This window comes from Leptonychotes weddellii, chromosome 2, assembly GCF_054177405.1.
Source record: "Leptonychotes weddellii isolate Sample4059 chromosome 2, ASM5417740v2, whole genome shotgun sequence".
Classification (NCBI taxonomy): domain Eukaryota; kingdom Metazoa; phylum Chordata; class Mammalia; order Carnivora; family Phocidae; genus Leptonychotes; species Leptonychotes weddellii.
The window spans coordinates 3001525-3022364 of record NC_138370.1 but is presented as its reverse complement, the minus strand read 5'-3'; the positions used below and the strand labels follow the sequence as shown (position 1 = coordinate 3022364).

At 36.5% G+C, this 20840-nt stretch overlaps 1 protein-coding gene across 1 annotated transcript in view; it reads left to right on the top strand.

The window, feature by feature from the left end:
• Positions 1 to 20840, top strand: part of LOC145720263 (CUB and sushi domain-containing protein 1-like) — an 861742-nt gene that overhangs the window by 533499 nt on the left and 307403 nt on the right. The window contains exon 3 of the mRNA XM_081812882.1: positions 7783 to 7895. Within this exon, the coding sequence (XP_081669008.1) occupies positions 7783 to 7895 (113 nt within the window). The remainder of the gene's footprint in view (positions 1 to 7782; positions 7896 to 20840) is intronic.

Sequence of the window (20840 nt, the reverse complement as noted above, 5' to 3'; positions counted from 1 at the left end):
ATGGCAAAAATGGACAGGGAAAGAAACAAAAGATGTTGGAGAGGTTGTGGAGAAAGGGGAACCCTCTTACACTGTTGGTGGGAATGCAAGTTGGTACAGCCACTTTGGAAAACAGTGTGAAGGTTCCTCAAAAAGTTAAAAATAGAGCTACCCTATGACCCAGCAATTGCACTCCTGGGTATTTACCCCAAAGACACAGGTGTAGTGAAAAGAAGGGCCATATGCACCCCAATGTTCATAGCAGCAATGTCCACAATAGCCAAACTGTGGAAAGAGCCAAGATGCCCTTCAACAGATGAATGATCCATTCTTTTGTATTCAAATATGACTGTGTCTGTTCCGTTTCAACTATTTGAAACGGATCAGGTATATATTTTACCTACAGCTGTGCATGCTAAACTTCCCCAGACTCTCAAAAGGTAGTCATGTAACATTGTTCTTAGAACTCTTAGCATCGGGCGCCTGGGTGGCTCAGTTGGTTGAGCGACTGCCTTCGGCTCAGGTCATGATCCTGGAGTCCCGGGATCAAGTCCCGCATCGGGCTCCCTGCTCGGCAGGGAGTCTGCTTTGTCCTCTGACCCTATCCCCTCTCATGTGTTCTCTCTCTCTCTCAAATAAATAAAATCTTTAAAAAAAAAAAAAAACTCTTAGCATCATGTTACATTTTTTCTGAGCTAATACTGTTTGACTCGGTCCTTTCAAAATCACGATTCCTTACCAAACTCGTTAAAGAAAACACAAGTTTATATTTATTTTAAAGTGCTACCACATTATGTGATATCTAAACCTATGCTAATAAACATTTAAAATTCGTAAATGACCAAATGAAATGATCCTCAATTTAGTTTTGGAACCTAATGAGAGAATGTTTTGTTATTAAATACTCTTTTCTTGATTTTTTACTAATTTGATTATTTTCATCTGTTAATATTTTCTTGACTGCTTCTCAGTCCCAAACCCTCCAATCTATTGTTTTATTAAACTCTTTGAGGTAATTATAGATTTCCACACTGTTGGAAGAAAGACCAGGGAGATTCTGCATACTCTTCACCTGGTTCCCACAAAGGTAACCTCTCACAAAACCATAGTGCAATAACACTATAGAATATTGACATTGAATCAGTAGAGATACAGGCCACTTTGCAGCCCCATGAGAATCCCTCATTTACTTCTTTTATAGCCACACACCCTTCCCTTCTGACCCTATAATCTCCTTAATTGGTGGCCACAAAAAACTGTTCCTGTTTTCAATAATATTGCCATTTCAAGAATGTTTTAAAAATGGAATCCTGTGGTCTGTAACCTTTAAGGGTTGACTTTTTTTTCACTGTGCATAATTTTCTGGAGATTCATCCAGGTGGTGCATATCAGTAGTTCATTTTTCTTTATCACTGAATAGCAATATATGATATAGTTGTGCCACAGTATGTGAGCCATTTACTTTCGAGTTATTTCCAAGTTTTTATGTCTTTTTTTTTAAAAATTGAAGTATAGTTGACATACAATGTTATATTAGTTTCAGGCATACAACACAGTGATTTTACAAGTGTATACGTTATGCTATGCCCCTCACAAGTATAGCAACCGTCTGTCCCCATACAGCATCATTACAATACCATTGACCTTATTCCCTGTGTGCCTTTCATCCCAATGACTTATTCATTCCATCACTGAAAGCCTGTACCTCCCACTCCCCTTCACCCATTTTGCCCATCTTCTCTCCCCCCCTCCTCTGACAACCACCTGTTTGTTCTCTGATTTCTGGGTCTGTTTCTGTTTTTTGTTTGTTTCTTTGTTTTGTTTTTTAGATTCCACATATAAGTGATATCATATGGTATTTGTCTTTCTCTATCTGACTTAATTTTACTTAGCACTATACCCTCTAGGTCCATCCAAGTTGTCACAAAGGGCAAGATTTCATCCTTTTTTATGACTAATGGTCCATGGTATATTTGTGTGTTCTGTGTGTGTGTGTGTGTGTGTATGCCATTCCATTCGTGTATATACACACACACCACACACACATGTACACACTCACATATATACACATCACATCTTCTTTACCCATTCATCTATTGATGGAAACTTGGGTTGCTTCCATATCTTGGCCGTTATAAATAATGCTGCAATAAACATAGTGTTTATTATTGTTTTGGTTTTCTTTGGGTAAATACCCAATGGTAGAATTACTGGACTATATGGCATTTCTATTTTAACTTTTTTTGAGGAATCTCCGCACTGCTTTCCACAGTGGCTGCACCAGTTCATGTCCCCACCAGCCATGCATGAGGATTCCTTTTCTCCACATCCTCACCACCACTTGTTGTTTCTTGTCTTTTTGATTCTAGCTGTTCTGCCTGGTGTAAGGCAAAATCTCATTGTGGTTTTGATTTGCATTTCCCTGATGATTAGTGACACTGGGCATCTTTTCATGTCGGCCATCTGTATGTCATTTTTGGAAAAAAAATGTCTATTTAGGTCCTCTACTCATTTTTTAATTGGATTTTGGGTGTTAAGTTGTGTAAATTCTGTTTATATTTTGAATATTAACTCCCCATGGAATATATGATTGACAAATATTTTCTCCCATTCAGTGGTCACCTTTTCATTTTGTTGATGGTTTCTTTCACTGTGCAAAAGCTTATTTTGGTGCAGTCCCAATAGTTTAATTTTCCTTTTGTTTCTCTTGCCTCAGGAGCTGTATCTAGAAAAATGTTGCTAGGCCCATGTCAGAGAGATTACTGCCTATGTTTTTTTCTAGGGGTTTTATGATTTCAAGTCTCACATTTAGATCTTTTGTCCATTTTAAGTTTATTTTTGTGTGTGGCATAGGAAAATGGTCCAGTTTTATTCTTTTATATGTAGCTGTCCAGTTTTCCCAACACCATTTGTTGAAGAGACTGTCTTTTCCCCAGCGTATAGTCTTGCCTCCTTTGCTGAAGAGTAATTGGCCATATAATCATGGGTTTATTTCTGGGCTCTCTACTCCATTCCATCAATCTATGTGTATCTTTGTACCAGTACCATCCTGTTTTAATTACTATAGCTCCCAATTTTTGATTACTAAGAATGAAGCCTTATAAACATTTGTGTGCAGGTTTTGTGTGACCATAAATCATTTCTCTGGGGTAAATGTCTAGGAGAGCAATTGCTTGGTTGTTACATATTTAATCTTTTAGGAAACTGTCAAACTGTTTTCCAGAGTGGTTGTGCTTACTAATGACATATGAACAAGCAATTTTCTCCACATTCTCGCCAGCTTTGGTATGGTCACTCCTTTTTTATTTTAGCCATTCTGCACGTATATGTAGTGATATTTCTTTGTGGCCTTAATTTGCATTTCCCTAATAACTAATAGTGTTAAAAATCTTTTCATATACTTATTTGCCATATCTGTATCCTTTTACATGACATGACTCTTCATGTCTTTTGCCTGTTTTCTGATTGGATTGTTTGTTCTTTCACTGTTGAGTCTTTAATATTCTTTATGTATTCTAGATGCTTATCCTTTGTCAGATATGTGGTTTGCAAATATTTCCTATCAGTGTATAGCATGCCTTTTCATCCTCTCAGTGTGGTCTTCCATAAAAAAGTGTTTAATTTTTATGAAGTCTGGTATGTCCGCTTCCTTTGCTTTTGGTGTCCAGTCTAGGAATTCTTCACCTAGTCCCAGATTTTCCATAGTCCTATGTGTTTTCTAAATTTTTTTATACTTTTACATTTATGCCTATGATTCATATTGAGTTAAATATTATATAAGGTTTAGATTTTGGTATAGGCTCATTTTTGTTGTTCTTGCTTGTAGACAACCATTTGTTCCAGCATCATTGTCAAAATGTTAATTTTACTCTACTGAGTTGCCTTAGCACTTTGAAATCAATTGGGTTTATTTATGTGGCTTTGTTTTTAGATTTTCTGTTCTCATCCACTGGTGTATGGATCTGTTAATTTGACAGTTCCACATGATCTTGATTACTGAATTTATAAAATAAGTCTTGAAAATGAGTAGCCTGATTTATTTTATTCTTTTTTGAAATTATTTAAACTATTCTATTGAGTCTTGAAGGCTTTCTTTCTTTATTATTTATTTATTTGATGGAGGGGGAAGAGAGAGAGAGAGAGCACAAGCAGGGGGAGCAGCAGAGGGAGGGAGAAGCAGGCTCCCCGCTGAGAAGGGATCCTGATGTGGGGCTCAATCCCAGGACCCTGAGATTGTGACCTGAGCAGAAGGCAGACACTTAACTGACTGAGCCACCCAGGCACCCCAGGTCTAGGCTTTCTTCTGAAACATATTTTAGAAGAATCTTGCCCAAATCTTCAAAAAATCTTGTTGGGATTTTGATAGAAATGACGCTAAACCTGTTTGAGGAGAATTGATATCTTTATAGTTTTGAGGTTTCCAATCTTTTAGCATGGTATATTTCTCGATTTATTTGGTTTCATACTGGTTTCTTTCCTCAGCATAGCACAGTTTCAAGGGTATAGTTTTCTACCCTTACCCTACAGCTAAGCATTTTTTTTAAATGATTATAAGTGGCATTGTAATATTTAATTTTAGTGTCCATGTGTTCAATGCTAGCATGCAGAAATACAGTTGAATTTTGTATGTTCATTGTGTATCCTGTGCACTTGCTCATCTCAAGTATTAGCTCCGGGAATTTTCTTACAGACTCATTGGCATTATCTATGTAGATAATTGTGTCACCTGCAAAGAAGGGCATTTTTATTTCTTGCATCCTAATCCATATGCATTTGTTTTCTCTTCTTGGCTTACTGCTCTGGCTAGATCTTCCAGCACAATTTTGAATAAAAGTGGTGAGACAAGACATTCTTGCCTTGTTCTCAGTCTTAGGGGGAAGCATTCAGTCTTACACCATCAAATGTCATGTTAGCTGTAGGTTTTTTAGGATTCTCGTTGTCAAGTTGGGGAAGTTTTCCTCTTCATATTTTACTGGAAATTTTTCTCATGATTGAATGTTTAAATATGTGCAATGTTTGTTTGTTTTTCTTTTTCCTACATAGATTATCATGATCTAGTGATTTTATTCTTTAGGAAATATGATGGCAGATCATATTGATTGATTTTCCAAATACTGAACCATATTTACATCCCTGGAATAAATACCACTTAGTCATGTGGGAGAATTCTTTTTATATATTGCTTTTGTTTGCTCTTACTTTGTTAAAAATTTTCATATCCATATGTATGAAAGCCATTATTGGTTTGTTGTTTTCTTTTCTTGCATACTTTTTGTCTGGTTTTAGTATCAGGTTATCTTATCTTGAGCCGCCACAACGAAATATCATATACTGGGTGGCTTAAACAGCAGAGATCTATCTTCTCACACAGATATTTCACAGAGATTCTATTTTTTTGGGTTGGATACCCGGTATCAGAGGGCGGCATGATCAGGTTTCTGGTGAGGACTCTTGCTGGCTTGCAGATACCTGCCTTCTCACCATTGCTCATATGGCCTCTGCTCAGTGAATAGATGTTGGGGGCTGGAGGGGAATCTCTTTCTCTTCCGTTGCTCTCATGAAGCCACCAATCCTATCAGATTAGCACCTCACGCTATGACCTTATTTCATCTTAATTATCTCCTAAAAGCCCTGACTCCAAATACAGTTACACTGAGAGGTAGGGCTTCAATATATGAATTTTGGGGCAATCATTCAATCCATAGCACAGGGTAACTTTAGTGCCATAAAATACACAAGAAAGGTGCCCATCCACTTCTGTTTTTTGGAAGAAACTCTGTAAAATTGATGTTAATTTTTCAAATGTTTGGTAGATGTCTTAATGCCTTTGGGTAGATGTCTAAGTGTATATAATGGAATAGCATAGACCAAGTGGTTTATAAACAACACAGATTTATTTCTCACAGTTCTTGAGACAGGGAAGTCCAAGATCATGGTGCCATCCGATTTGGTGTCTAGTGTTAACTTTTTCTGTTACATAGACAGCATCTTCTTGCTCTCTTGATCCTCACATGGCAGAAGGGGTGGGGGAATATTCTGGAATCTCTTTGAAAAGGGTGCTAATCCCGTTTTGGGGGGCTTTGCCCTCATGATCTAATTATAATCAGAAGGCCCCATCTCCAAACATCATCACCTTGGGAGTTAGGTTTCAACATATGATTTTTGGGGGACACAAACATTCAATCTATGCCAGTAGATATCTCCTGTAAAATCACTGGGACCTGGAGACTTCTTTTGGGGGAGTTTTAATAGTCATTATTCAAATTTTCTATTTTGTATTCGGTAAGTTGTGGTAGTGTGTGTTTTTTTTTAAGGAAGCAGCCTATTTCCCGTAAGTTATTAAATTTATGTGTGCATTATTTGTATTTTCCTTTGCTATTTTATGTCTTTGGGGGTCTGTAGTAATATTTTCTATTTTATTCCTGATATTAGGTATTTGTGTCTTCTACCTCCCCGCACTTTTTGCGTCAGTCTTGCTAGATGTTTGTTAATTTTGTTGACCTTTGCAAAGAATTAGCTTCTGTTTCATTATTTTTCTCTGTTGTTTTTCTGTTTTAAGTTTCTTTGATTTCTAAATTTATCTTATATTTCTTGCCTTCTCTTTGCTTTGGGTTTATTTTCTTCTTCCTTTTCTAAGTTCCTGAGATGGGAGTTTGGGTTGCTAATATGAGAAGTCTCCTCTTTTCTAATGTATATTTTTAATACTATTAACTTCCCTCTCATCACTGCTTAGCTGAGTCCTCTAACTTTTGATAGCTTGTCTTTTTATTTTCATTCATTTCGATGTATTTTTTTCTTCATTTTCCCTTGGGACTTCCTCTTCGATCTGTGGATATTTAGAAGTGTGCTGTTTGGTGACTGGGGATTGTCCTGTCATTTTTCTCTTATGAATTTCTAGTTTGATTCTGAAACCTACAGCAGCTGGAATTAGATATTCAATACCATAGACTTACTGGTAGCCAGAATTTCTCGACAAAGAATGAATGTTCATACTTACTCTTTTTGGAATCGGAGAATTGTGTTCAGACTATACTAAATCACCTATCTAGAGACAACCTACTTAATTAGCAAAGTTAGTTTGTATTTGTAAAATACAAACTGATGAAACATTTCTTTGACATTTTGGAAAGCTGTTACTTTATAAAGCATTATGCATAAAATATATATTATTTTCCTAGTTCACTCATTCAAGACTGCTGACTTTATCATCATTAACATTTCTAAATATATATAAACTTAGTGATGGGGGAAAAGCATATGTAAGAATCCAAAAGACTTGCCTTGAAAACCAAACATTAAAATCAATTCATTTGACCTCTGCTCAAGGTAGTAATTGATTTTTGTTTATTATGCTGTGACTAGTATATGTTTTCTTTTCAAGAAAGCTATGATTTATTTCGGGCAGATAATAAGAATAAGCACATTAACTATGAGATGTGACAACCCACCATCTAATAATTTCAGAGGACAATAATAAAGTGCATGCAAAATCATATTTTTTTCATGTAACATGTATAAAGATGACTTTGCATTAAGTTTCATGTCCCCTGTTTCATGCAATGGTGTATTGTACAATTCCTTCAATAAAGAATTTTCTCAAAAAGTTGTTTAAATGAACTGTTACTTGAACATGCTTAATTTCAATTACCTGGCAACACCTTGAGTGTGGATCATGTAATTGTTTAGTGACATATCTCAAATAAACATACCGCCGTGAAAAGAGAAATACAATGACTTCATCAAATAAGCTTGAATCACAAATTTATGCTTTTTCACTCTGTTCCTATATTTTTTATGGTTTAGATTATCGGGATTCCAGCTGCCGTCCTCAATAGTCAGCACGGGATCTATCCTCACGCTGTGGTTCACGACAGACTTCGCCGTGAGCGCCCAAGGCTTCAAAGCCCTGTATGAAGGTAGGACATTCCTGGGCTCTGGACACACATACTGTCCAGACCATCTCCTACTTGCCACACGGGATTCAAGATTTCAATGCAAACACAAGCTGCTATTTCAGAGGTGGTTTGATGTTATAAACACTTGACTCTTGTGTAATATATTGATGATTGCGGAACACCGTCTGCTATAACTGCCAAACTTTCCAGGGCAAAACGTGTGTTTACAATTTTCCTTTATGGGTGGTACTCTTTTTAGTTGGAGAAGTGGTTTTTCTTTTGATGTGTGGCAGAGAAGTTTTGAAAATTTTGAATACTAACTCACAGCGCAGCTATTCTGTGAAAAATTCATTTTTAACTCAGAAGTGTTTTAAGAATGTAATTCGTAAACTTTTCGCTGGACAGTAATACTGTTAGTGCTTAAGTGAAGAGAATTCCGTGACACGTTTTTCTTGTCAAAGCTGAAATGTTTAATTGAGATTACTTTGGTTTTACTGTTTGGTCATTGAAAGGCATCTGGATTTTGTTTGTGTTTTCAGATTTCGTGCATAGGGACCCTTTGGAATCTTGATATTGTTGAACTATTGTTGAACTTGGGGATGGAAATTTTAAAAAGATGAAAGAGAATTCAACCTTTGAGAGAGGAAGTAATAATGACGATCTTTTCAGGAATTCAGTTTTAAGAAATTACTAGTAATTCTTTAAGTGTAAATGCTGAGGTGTGTCTGTTTTTGCCTTGTTTTTTGGAGATAGTTAAGATCTTCTTTCCTGTGTAATACGGAGCGTATTATTTTTAAAATAAGTATACCCCAGAGCCTGTGAATTGAAAATAGGCTCTAGGTAGGTGTATAAGCCCATCCCTAATTTCACCTCCTTTACTTGGGATGTTGTTCTGGATTAAGTCACCTCTGCATATGCTTTTATTTGGAGTACTCAGTGCACTTTGGGAAAAACCATTCCTTGTGGAAAGATAAAATCTAGTGTGCTTTGTGCCACTGAACTTGGCTACTATGCAATTCTCAGAAAACGTGAGGGTAGAATGTCGTGTTTGCACAGGTACATAGACAGACCGATTTATCCTTTAATTCAGTGTTTCAGATGGAATGATGTTTAAGATTGTTTACTCCTCTGACTCCAGTGTCTTTCACGCCACTGCATTTATATGTAAACTGGCATCAGTGTATTTATTATACTTAAAGGTGTTTGAGTCTATTACCATTGGGAAGTAATTTAATCTTTGGAGAGTAACAAGCTAATTTAAGGTTAATAGGTGCTTTCAGCTTTCAAATGTATGTATACATACGTGCCACTTCCTACATACACTAACTTCACATAATTTCTTTTTTGCTCAACATTATGAAAGTGTTTCCAAGGCACCCTGTTCTAGCTACCTGTGAAGCATAACTCATCCAGTCACCATATCTGATATTTGCTCAGATGGTTGATAATGCTTCAATATTTTAGAATCTGGCAATTTTCCTCTCCTTCCCGACAAAGTTGGTACTCGAATATTACAGTTTGCTCAATTTCCTGAGACACATGTGGAAACTCAGCTGATGCTGAACGATTGCCAAATGAGTAATTCTGTTGACTCCGCCTGCACTATCGTTGCTGGTGTTACTGGTTGTCGTGATGGGATATAACACACAGTGGGTGAGATTGTCTCTCTGTTGGAAAGAATATTTATGAGTCATTTAAAAAAATGAGGATAAAAGTAAGCAGGACCAGGAGCTAAGTTAAATGTGCATTTTAAAATTGTTGATCTGTGGACATGCTCTTTTTGAAATTTATATTTTAAATAATGACATTATAATATAGTCTGATATTTAAAAGCAGATACAAGCCTTTTTCTTGAATGGAAAAAAAAAAAGATATTGAGTTAGAAGTTTGTCAGCAAAACCAAAATTGTCAGCAAATTGTCAGCTTTGTCAGCAAAACCAAAATTGTATGTAATATTTACTATCTCTATTTTAAAAGTATTTCTCCATTAGTTTTAAGGTCTCCTGAGAAAATCAATGTGTACTATCTGGAGAAATAAAGTTCATTGTGGTCTCAACAGAGGATTAAGTCCTGGAGAATTTATCCAGAAGAGAGTAAAGCTTTCACTGCAAGAACCAGCTGATTTATGAATAGTCTAAGTTCCCACATGGAAGTTAGCTACAGCTGTAGACAATGTCGCTGAAAAAAGCGAGATTTTATGAAAAATACTGCATAAAATATTCAAACATACCTATTCAAATAAAATATAAAGCAGAACCAATGATAATGGTCAGAAAATCATGTAAATTTTTTGGGGGGGAACCAGAACACAGAATCCTCTGAGGGACTCAGATTTCCTTGTTTCACACAAGTTTTTATTTTGATGATACTGTCCGTCAAGTAATTAATATAAGCCAAATAATGTAATAAAATTCTAATGTCTTGTCCAAGACCTCTAAAGGAAATTTAATTTAGATATAAAACAATAGATCAGCTTGTTCAAAAAAATAATATTCTATAGTCTTAAGCTAGTACTACGTTTTTCAGTTAAAATTAGAATTTATTTAATATTACCAGATTGATGTTTAAATTTTTAATTTAAGTGCATTTGCTTAAATTGGAGAAAATGTTTCAAACTTTTAAAATCTGTCTAAACATGATAACCTTGATAGCAAGCTTAATCCAGGCCCTGAACTTTGTAGTTTTCTGGCAGTAATTTTGGAATAGTCATTATTTACATAAATATGTAAACATTTATGTATGGAACTATTATACTACATAATGAGTATGAAAACAATAATTTAAAAATTCTAATTAATGTATTCAGTCATTGAATTTAACCCTGGAAATTAAATGGAAATATTTATAAATTTCAGAGTAACATCACTCATCTATAGTAATTGACTCTCTAAATGTGGAGAGACCTTCAGGGTCTTAGTAAATTTATAGACTGTCAGTCAAATCAACATATTCCAATGCATACATACTTCAATAAAATTGAAGTTACCAACTTAATAGGGTATTTTGTAACATTAAATTTGCTAGGTTCATCACTGAACATTGTTCTTTATAGTAAACCAAAGAATTTGCATATTTTTTGGTAAATTTATAACAGAAAACATTGAGACTACACACAATGTACCATGACATGGATTACTATCAGACCTACTGTATTTGCCCAGTATTGAAGTATTAGGTATGTAAATAGGATTTATTCATATATTTCTATTTGCCAACTTTATTTCATTAAGATTTCAATTACCAAAAAAATGCTTCATTTATTTCATCAAGATTATGTATGACTTAAGAAAAATATCATTTCAGAGACCAGAAAATTAACATGGCATGTCAAGGCATGGCAAATATTATGCAATGACAAACATGCATGACAAGGCATGGCCATCACTTGACTTGAGGGCAAGGAGAACAAATCAATTTGGTGACATGAAAATCTAGACAATGTGCCACAAAGAACCTGTCACTCTTTTTATTTTTTTCACTTTTTAGAAGGAGATGCCTCTTTCTTTCTTCCTTTCTTTGTCTTTCTTTTTGCCTTTCCCTTCCTCCCTTCCTTTCTTCCTCCTTCCTTCCCTTTCTTTCTTTCTTTCGTTCTTTCTTTCTTTCTTTCTTTCTTTCTTTCTTTCTTTCTTTCTTTCTTCTTTCTTTCTTTCAAGATGCCTCTTTTTCTAATGGATTTTTTATTCATGACAAAGTAAATTAAATGTTAGAAACACGTATATATCATGAAAACTTTTCAATGTGACATTTTAGTTATTTTGGTCTGAAGTCTGATTTATTTTTAAATGACTTTTCTTGTGTTAATGCACATGTTTGCTTTTGTTCTGGATATCATTCAAATCTTTTGCAGTCTATTTCCTGATTTTTATTTGCCAGTGTTTAATCATTTTATTCTTGATTAATTTTTTTTAAATGTAGTTTTTACATTATTTACCATAACTTAGGTTGACTTTTTAGGTATTTTTGCAGGTGAAGTAGGTTTTCTTGGACATTGGTTGCATTTTTTATAATTCTGTATTTTCTGTGAGATAGAATTATTTTTAATTTTATTTTATTATGTTATGTCCGTCACCATACAATACATCATTAGTTTTTGATGTAGTGTTCCATGATTCATTGTTTGTGTATAACACCCAGTGCTCCATGCAGTACGTGCCCTCCTTAATACCCATCACTGGGCTAACCCATTCTCCCACCCCTTCCCCTCTAGAACCCTCAGTTTGTTTCTCAAGATCCATCGTCTCTCATGCTTCGTCTCCCCTCTGATTTCCCCCACTTCATTTTTCTCTTCCTACTATCTTCTTTTTTTTTTGTCTAATACCATTTACATTTGGGTAGAAAACACCAACTCTGTGATTCAAATTAATGAGTCCAATGTGTATTCATTAGAATCAATAGTTTCCTTGTATAGAACATTTTTCAAAAATGTAGGGCAATTTCATTGGTTGGAAACCAAATTTTCTTTGAACAATTGGCAAAGGTTTTTTATCTATGGGAGAGCAGATGTTTTAAAGGATTCAGAATGAAAATCCTATGCATATTTTGACGTGGATATTTATATCTGGTGAGGTAGAAGGAAGGTTACACTGGATTCTTGTCTAAGGCAAAAGTGATAAATGGTGGGAAACTATTCTTTTCAAGACTTCTTTAAAAATAGTTGCTGACATGGTAGCTGAAAAGGGAACATTTTTAACGACAAATGTAGATAGTCATATATTTTGATCATAAGATGCTGATTTTACACACTCAGCATTTATCTTTCCATGTTTCCATCTTAGAATATACTGGACTTCAATTTTATGCATGTAATATAAGAATCTGAGTGTCAGAATCTATTTGAATGAAACAAATACTGGTAGTATAATGAGGAGGAATTTGACATGCTAAATAGTAAAAATTTGCTTGTGGCAGGAAATCATATTTCATACAAAACAGTTCATTAATTGGAATGAGAAAAACAATTGTCCATGAAGATAGTTTAAGAACCTCCCCTGGGTTATAAAATACTCTTCTAAAGGATTTTTTTCAAGATTTTTTGTCTTAAAATCATTCATTCTATCAATTATAACATATGCTCTGCTTACTAAGGTGTATGTATCTCTGTGGATCAATAGATGATAGATATGTGATGCATATGTGTGTGTGTAAGATGGTATGAACTCCTCTATATATTTTCTTACTAAATTCTCATGAGATTTTTGTAAGTGAAATAAAGTTGCCTAACATTATCAGGTAGAGAAAGTGAGGTCATAACTTACAGTAATTTAGTTGGCCAAGACCCCATAGCTACAGAATTGTGAAAGCAGAGATTAAACACAAGTCCACCTCTTTCCCGAGGTTTTAATTCCTTTTTTTTTTAAAGATTTTATTTATTTATTTTATATAGAGAGACACAGCAAGAAAGGGAACACAAGCAAAGGGGGAGTGGGAGAGGGAGAAGCAGGATTCCCCCTGTGCAGGACCCTTGGGATCATGACCTGAGCTGAAGGCAGATGCCTAACGACTGAGCTACCCAGGTGCCCCCCGAGGTTATAATTCTTAATCACTTACCACATAGCCTCTCATATACTTATGTTTATTTGTGTACATATATGCAAATGCACACTTATGAATGTGTGCATTAATACATATGTGCATACACACAAATAATTCTGTATATATACACACACAAATACATACACGTGTGCATGGATGCACATATGTGCATGCCTGAGAACGTGTATGGGGTTACACAGATGGACACACAGATGTCCTCATTCATTCTTTCTCTCATTTATTTACTTAGCATTCACTGAGCATCTCCCAGAGACCCAATGCTGAGCTAAGTGATAGGAATACAAAGTTAAGAAAGGGGGTGTTGGTTCTGAAGCCATAGTGAAGGCAACAATGGCCCCATTCAAGGGAACATAGAGAGTAGTTGGTGTTTGACAAGGTCAGGCAAAGAAGGAAGGCCAGCTGCCCTTGGGGGCCAGGTACAGGTCATTACAGAATTAATGCTTGGGCTCTATCTCAGATAATGTGTTTAAAAAACTCATGTGGCAAATGACTTCATTGTTTCAGGCACTGAATAGAAGCTCTGCAGGAAGATAGAAATGGGGGGATCTTTCTGAGCGTGGAAGAATCATGTACAAGACTATGGAGAAAACTGATTACTGTGTTTAGGAATGCAGAAGCAAGGGGAGGTTGATGGAGGACTTCCTGGAGGGGGAGATGCCAGGCCCCCGTTGTCCACAGGGTTCACGGGGGCCTGGAGCAGGCACCTCTGCCCCCCTCACTCAAGGAGGTCGTGTTTATGTGGTTTCATTTGTGGCTTACAGCCCTTCCTCCGTGCCATTCAGAAAGAAAGGCTGAATGAATTCCACTGGACTATTAAATAAATAGCATTTTAATCTGTGCTTCCATTTCACAATTTGTCACCTTTGGACCTTTAAGTCATGGCTGTAGTGTTGGAAACCATGCAAGGAGAGGGGAGATGTGGATCTGGTCAGTCCCGAATTCCCACAGCATTTTCACCTTCAGACTGGCTGGCCTTCGGTACCATCTCTAAGCTCCCCTGTCTCCGTGACCTCGAGGGCAGTAATGGACTCTGAAGGAAAATTTGACTCCTCGACATTTGTCACCATGCAAATATTCAAAACTAGTTGTTTTTTTTTTTTTTTTGTAAAGATTTTATTTATTTGACAGAGACATAGCAAGAGAGGGAACACAAACAGGGGTAGCTGGAGAGGGAGAAGCAGGCTTCCCGCAGAGCAGGGAGCCCGATGCGGGGCTCGATCCCAGGACCCTGGGATCATGACCTGAGCCGAAGGCAGACGCTTAACAACTGAGCCACCCAGGTGCCCCTCAAAACTAGTTTTTGATAAGAAATCTACCTTTGACCGCAACTTAATTTCATCTCGTATTTTTCTTCTCTTTTCCCCCCCTCAATCCCTAAAAAGAAAACCACTAGTAAGTGTCCCAATTAACTGATGTGAATTTGATTTTCCCTCTAGTTAACACATCCTCTCATCTAGAAGTTTCTAAAACAGCACTGAAATAATTTAAAGACAAAGAGATTAGGTGGTCCACAATGTGCTCAAACTGTTCACGTTTAAAAAATAATAGACTTTCATTCTTTTCCAATGACTGAAATACTTGTCTCTATGCAGTCTACATCCAAAACATATTTTGATTTTTAAAAGCATTCTTTGTGTATTTGGAGATATGAGCAAACAAATGTTTACTTTGATTTAAAAATGGTTAATTGTACATAAACAGATCAGATTTTGACAATTTCTTATGGAAAAACTGGAGTACTCAGGGACCACATTAATGGCATATTTCTTCATGAAGAAATATGGGGATGAAGTTAATTCAAACTAGTTATCAAAATATCTGAAAATATTAGATTGGCTATTTATTTGTTGTTTATTTAACAATATCTCCTTTCATTATAAACATAATTATTGGGACATATTTTACATACCATAAAATTCTCCTATTGTAAGTGTATAATCATATATTTTAAAAGTAAGGTTATATAGAGTCTTGCAACCATCATAACAATCCAATTTTATAATGGATTGACCAATTATTGATCCTGTGTTTTAGATTGTTTAGACAGAGCCTCAAGAATGTGCAGCCAAAATGGAAAGGTCCTCAAACAAGTTCACCATTCCAGGCTTGCATTACTAACGTTTATCACTGAGTGATGAAATTATTGTATACATGTCTCTGTCCCTGAGTATAGCCTGTGAGCTTTCCAGGGAGAATCTGATCTGGCACAAGAATATACTTTAATGCATTTCCTTAGAATATCAGAATTTGGGAATGTCATCTTTGTGGATGGTAGATCCAGTACCAGTGAGAGCCGTAGAATTTGAGGCACAAAGATCCAGCATCAGGTCTGCTCTCCTGCTTCCTCAGCTTCCCTAACTTTTCTTCAGTGTGAACATACCTCATACTGGAAGTGTTTTTGCTGAGTGTAAAATAGGTTCCCACAACTTTGGGATGATGATGTAGGTTTTTGAACTAGGTGAACAAGAAGTTTGTTTTACCAGCAAACAAAAAGACAGGACCTGAGGAGATGGACATGGGCCATTTCTAAATCCCAGGGCAGAAGGCGATTTGTTGGCGCACCTGCCTCTCTAGGGCTGCTTCTGTCAAGGACTTATCCTGGAGCTCCACTGCTGTCTTGGTCAGTGTCTTCACAGAGCAAAGGACATATAAATATCATACAAAAGTCACTGTTGAACACTGCTGCTTGCAGACAATAATCATTTTGCTCTCAAGCTACCAGATGTTGAATATGGCACTGCAGCCATCAAAACTGGCATCCTCCGGTGATGGGTATTAAAGAGGGCACGTTCTGCATGGAGCACTGGGTGTTATACGCAAACAATGAATCAGGGAACACTACATCAAAAACTAATGATGTAATGTATGGGAATTAACATAACATAATAATAATAAAAAAATAAGTGGCCAAAAAAAAATAATAGACTTAACACAGGCCATTAAATTAAGCTTGCAAGGACTTAAAATGAATTAATTTCATTTATTATACATTTATGTCATGGATGCAAATGGCCAACATTTTCATGTACTCCTTAGTTTTTCATCAGGGAACAGGGGATCTTGGCTACAGGGCAGCCCTTTTGTTCTGGGGTTCACCATGTCAGTAACTCTGGGGCTGGGGTGGGGCTCCAGACCGACCGTGTGTTTCTTGTTGGCTGAATATATTTGGCATTTCCCTCTGACACATCCCTCAAGCAGAATTTTCTTTCCTTTAACACGTGTGAATCTGGACTTAGAGCAGCTAGATTATTACCCTTCAAGCTCAAAGCTTTATTTAGAATGTCAGCACTGATTTATTTCTCCCTTGAAGTGATTATCCAAACTCAACCTGAATTAAAGCATGGAACATGAATGACCCACCTGGCAGGAGAGAAAGCTTTCTGACTAAGAACGGGATGTCAAAGTGACAGCAGTTAGCTGTCCATTAGCTGATCCTTGAATGTTATCTTGGGTTTATAACAAGGACTGAGGCTGGAACAGATGGGAACTTCTAGAATCCCTTTCCTCCTGACTATTTTGGTCCTGTGGGTGGGTAAACCCAGGTAAGGACACACCTTTACCTTAGAGTGAGCAAAGCTCTTGGCCCTCATAGCAGACCTTGTCTGGGCTCACTTGTCAAAGCCTGGGTATCTGATTTGCAGGGATTTTCAACAGCAGCTGCATGAGAACTGCTAAGCAAAGATCTTAGAACTGCACTCGAAAATAATTATTGCTGTTAGTACTATCAATACTAATACTTTCAAAGAGCACAGGCATAGGAGAAATAGGATTCCTTTCTGAAAGTACAATGTTAAGGCAATCAGGTAACAGGGCAGAGAAAGAGAGATGCAGACCTGCCATAAAGAAATGAGTTTCACCAATCTAGCAGGGCATATATATAACCCATGGCTATTGACACACTTGATGAAAGAAGAAAAGATAAAATGAGTGCCAGAGGCAAAACACATCACCAGCGGCAAAGCCATGTCCAGTCCAGCTCCACCAAGAGGAGTCACATGCTCCGAGACGAGAGCACTGAGTCTGAGAGTCCACTGAACAGCCATGCCTGTGGGGCTGTGGATGCAGGGAGTCCCCTTGAATCTGTCCCTATCCTGTATCTCTGACTTTCTCAATGTGGGGGTCATGGATCATCTCAATTCCTACAAGGCTGGGAAATGACATGCGCAATTTGGTGTGGGTGTGTTTTTGGCGGAAAACATTTCCCAGGCTTCAGCAAGTTCTCAGGAATTCTGTAACGAATGAAAAGGTTGGAATGACTTGTGTAGATGGATGATAAAGTTCTGCTCACCTGCGGCATCAAATGCTCTTTTATCTGATTTCTATCACTTCCCTTATTTCTTATTTCTGTTGTTCTGCCTCCAAGTTTAAGCAAGAAGCCTTCAGGTTACAATGTGGTGTCACATATTGGTCTAAAGTGAGAGAAAAAGGACTGTTACATTGGTGTGAGTGGTCTAGTTCCTTTGAATTGCAATTTATTAATTTGGCATTTTGATTATATATATATTGGTTCTGTGAACTTAATTAATGTGTATTTACCTGAGAGAGATGAAATCTGCTTTCTGTGCATTAGAAAATCTAGTTTCTGATTCAGTAGTAGATTACTATAAATTCATTAAAATAATACATTCTGCAGGGAGGCCTATTGAGAGAGACTGAGCCAGTCTTTTGCCCTGACAACACACACACGTGCACACATGTGCGCACACACACACACACACCCTCCTTATACTACTATGTACAATATTCCTTCAAGCACCACTATAAGGAAATATTTTTTTTTCAAATTGCTCATACTATTAAAAAGATTCAGTTATTTCTAATCCTGTGTGTATTGATATAAAGGCATGTCCATAATATATGAAAGGGAAGAAAAGGCAGTATAATCCCATCTTGGAGAAAAATGTTTTTAAGTACTTGCACAAGTGTGTCTTCACGTGTGTGTGTGTGTGTGTCTGAGTATCCATGATCATGTATATGCATTACATACATTCACACTTGTGTGAATATTCAGGGAATTGTTAAAGCACATTACTTTGGGGAGGAATTGGATGGGAGGAATTAGGAAGAAGGATTGCTTGAATTTTCTCTGTATAGTTGCATCATTTAGCTTGTTGCAAGGAGCATTAAAAAATTAAATAATGAACATCATAGAGGAAGCTATTTCTGAAGAGGACGTGGAAATCAGTGTTCTTAAGTGAATCTCTGACTCTCACCTGGAAGTTGAATGAAAGTTGAACCAGGTGATCAAAAGTTCTTCAATATCGTATGGTTTTCAAATGGGTGACTTACTGCCTTCAAAGACCATCACCGCAGCTGAAATGTTTCCATCATTTGAAAATAAGAGAAAACAATGCATACTCACTAAAGTCCACATATAGAAATAGTAACCTGACAGGGACATGATAAAAGGCAAACTAATTCCATAGAAAAGACCTCTTCCATATCATTATTTGGTAACAAAATAAGGATTGGTCAATATTTGTCCTTACTGGGAATTCCCAAACCATGAGTAATGTACTTGCGTTTCTTAAAATATTTTATCTTGGGCGCCTGGGTGGCTCAGTTGGTTAAGCAACTGCCTTCGGCTCAGGTCATGATCCTGGAGTCCCTGGATCGAGTCCTGCATCGGGCTCCCTGCTCGGCAGGGAGTCTGCTTCTCCCTCTGACTCTCCCCCGTCTCATGTGCTCTCTCTCATTCTTGCTCTCTCAAATAAATAAATAAATCTTTAAAAAAATATATTTTATCTTGATTATAATCTATTTTATTCTTTGTACCCACACATCTCCCAAGATTTTTATTTAATTATTTATTTTAACCAGTTTCTTGTGTCAAATTGCTTCAAGCTTGTAAGCATATATAGACACAATATATGGAAATAACTCATCTCAGGTAATGTTTGAAAAATAAAAATTGATCATTATTTAAGATGAACTTTTACAAAAAAAATTATGAGACTGAGTGATTTTTGAACAGTCTCCCGTTTTTTGCTGCCAGGGATCTGCAACGTGTGACTCAATACAGTGGAAATCAGATGACCTCTCTCTCTCTCCATTGAAAGACTGTCAACCGTTGGCTGGCTATTATTTGGGTACCGGGGATGGCAATTAGTTTGGGGAAACTAATTACGTAAATGTCTACACATGGATGAGGGCATAGATCCTGAGGTCTGGTGTGATCCAGTTTCCCAATCACTACAAGTGTGCCCCTCACACGTATAACATATGCATTGATAGCATCAGATTCCTCCTTCTAAGATGAAGAATGAATGGCACTGGCCTCAGAGAGTTGCTGGGAGATAGAAAATTAGCTACTGCAGTGGTTTGGCTCAGTCTCTGGTTTGTAAAAATTTTAATCTATGCTTCTCGTTCTGCAGACTGGCATTGAAGATGCCCTCAATAGGTATAGTGTGCTATTATTTCTTCAAATTGTGAATTATATAATATCCTTCTTTAATGCTTATGCCCCTCTCTCTCTTGCTAATATCCTCTTTGCCATCCTATTCTTGGACACCTGTGTCTGCCTCTATCTCACCTTCTCTCTGCTTTGTGTCTCTTCATCTTTTTTACATAGTAAAAAAAAATTGCCAGATGTTGATGATTTTTTGTTTTTCCGAGTGAGAATGCAAAATGCCATTTTATCCCAGGTAAGAGGTTGGGTGGTACTTGTTGGTTTTAGGACAAGCTTGGAAATTCCACATTGTGGTTAGGGTTACTTCTTAATTTTTCTCAAATCTCAACTCATGTATGTAGGTATTTTTGCTGTTGTTTTATTGTTGATTTGTTCATTATTTTAAAATAACAGGAGTATAGGATAGAGATCATGGAGGAAAGGCAAAATTACATTTTTTTTTACAGTTATTGGTGGTTATAGTTGATTAGTCTGAGCTAACATAAGGAAAAGATGTGAAAGAATGAGGTTGATTTGGATTATGAAAAGAAAATAAAATAAAAACACAGGCATACACTGAAACCAGAAGGATCCAAGAATGTTGGAAAGAAATGTTAAATATTTAAATTAGAACAAAAATATTACAATGTGATAGATATATCAAAATCATTTTAGTTTTAAAGATAGAGAAACACCTCCCCTAAACAGATCCTTTTGTGAAAGATATATATGTTACATTAAATATAATCAGTCTGTAGCTATATGGAAAACTTAATCTTTAAACAATGCTTCACACTCTGATGTATGGTGGCATAAACAACGAATATGCATCCAAATGATAAAAAGGGGTATAAATGTTTATCGGCAGAGTTCTTAAATCAGTCTACAGGAGATTCAGAATTCATTTCCATTCCTGACTTTGCATTTAGCATGTAAATTTATTATCATTTCTGATATTCTTGCTACCTAAGTTTGACGGGTCACTGAATGTCAAACAGGCATCTGTGTTGCTAAATCTAAGCATA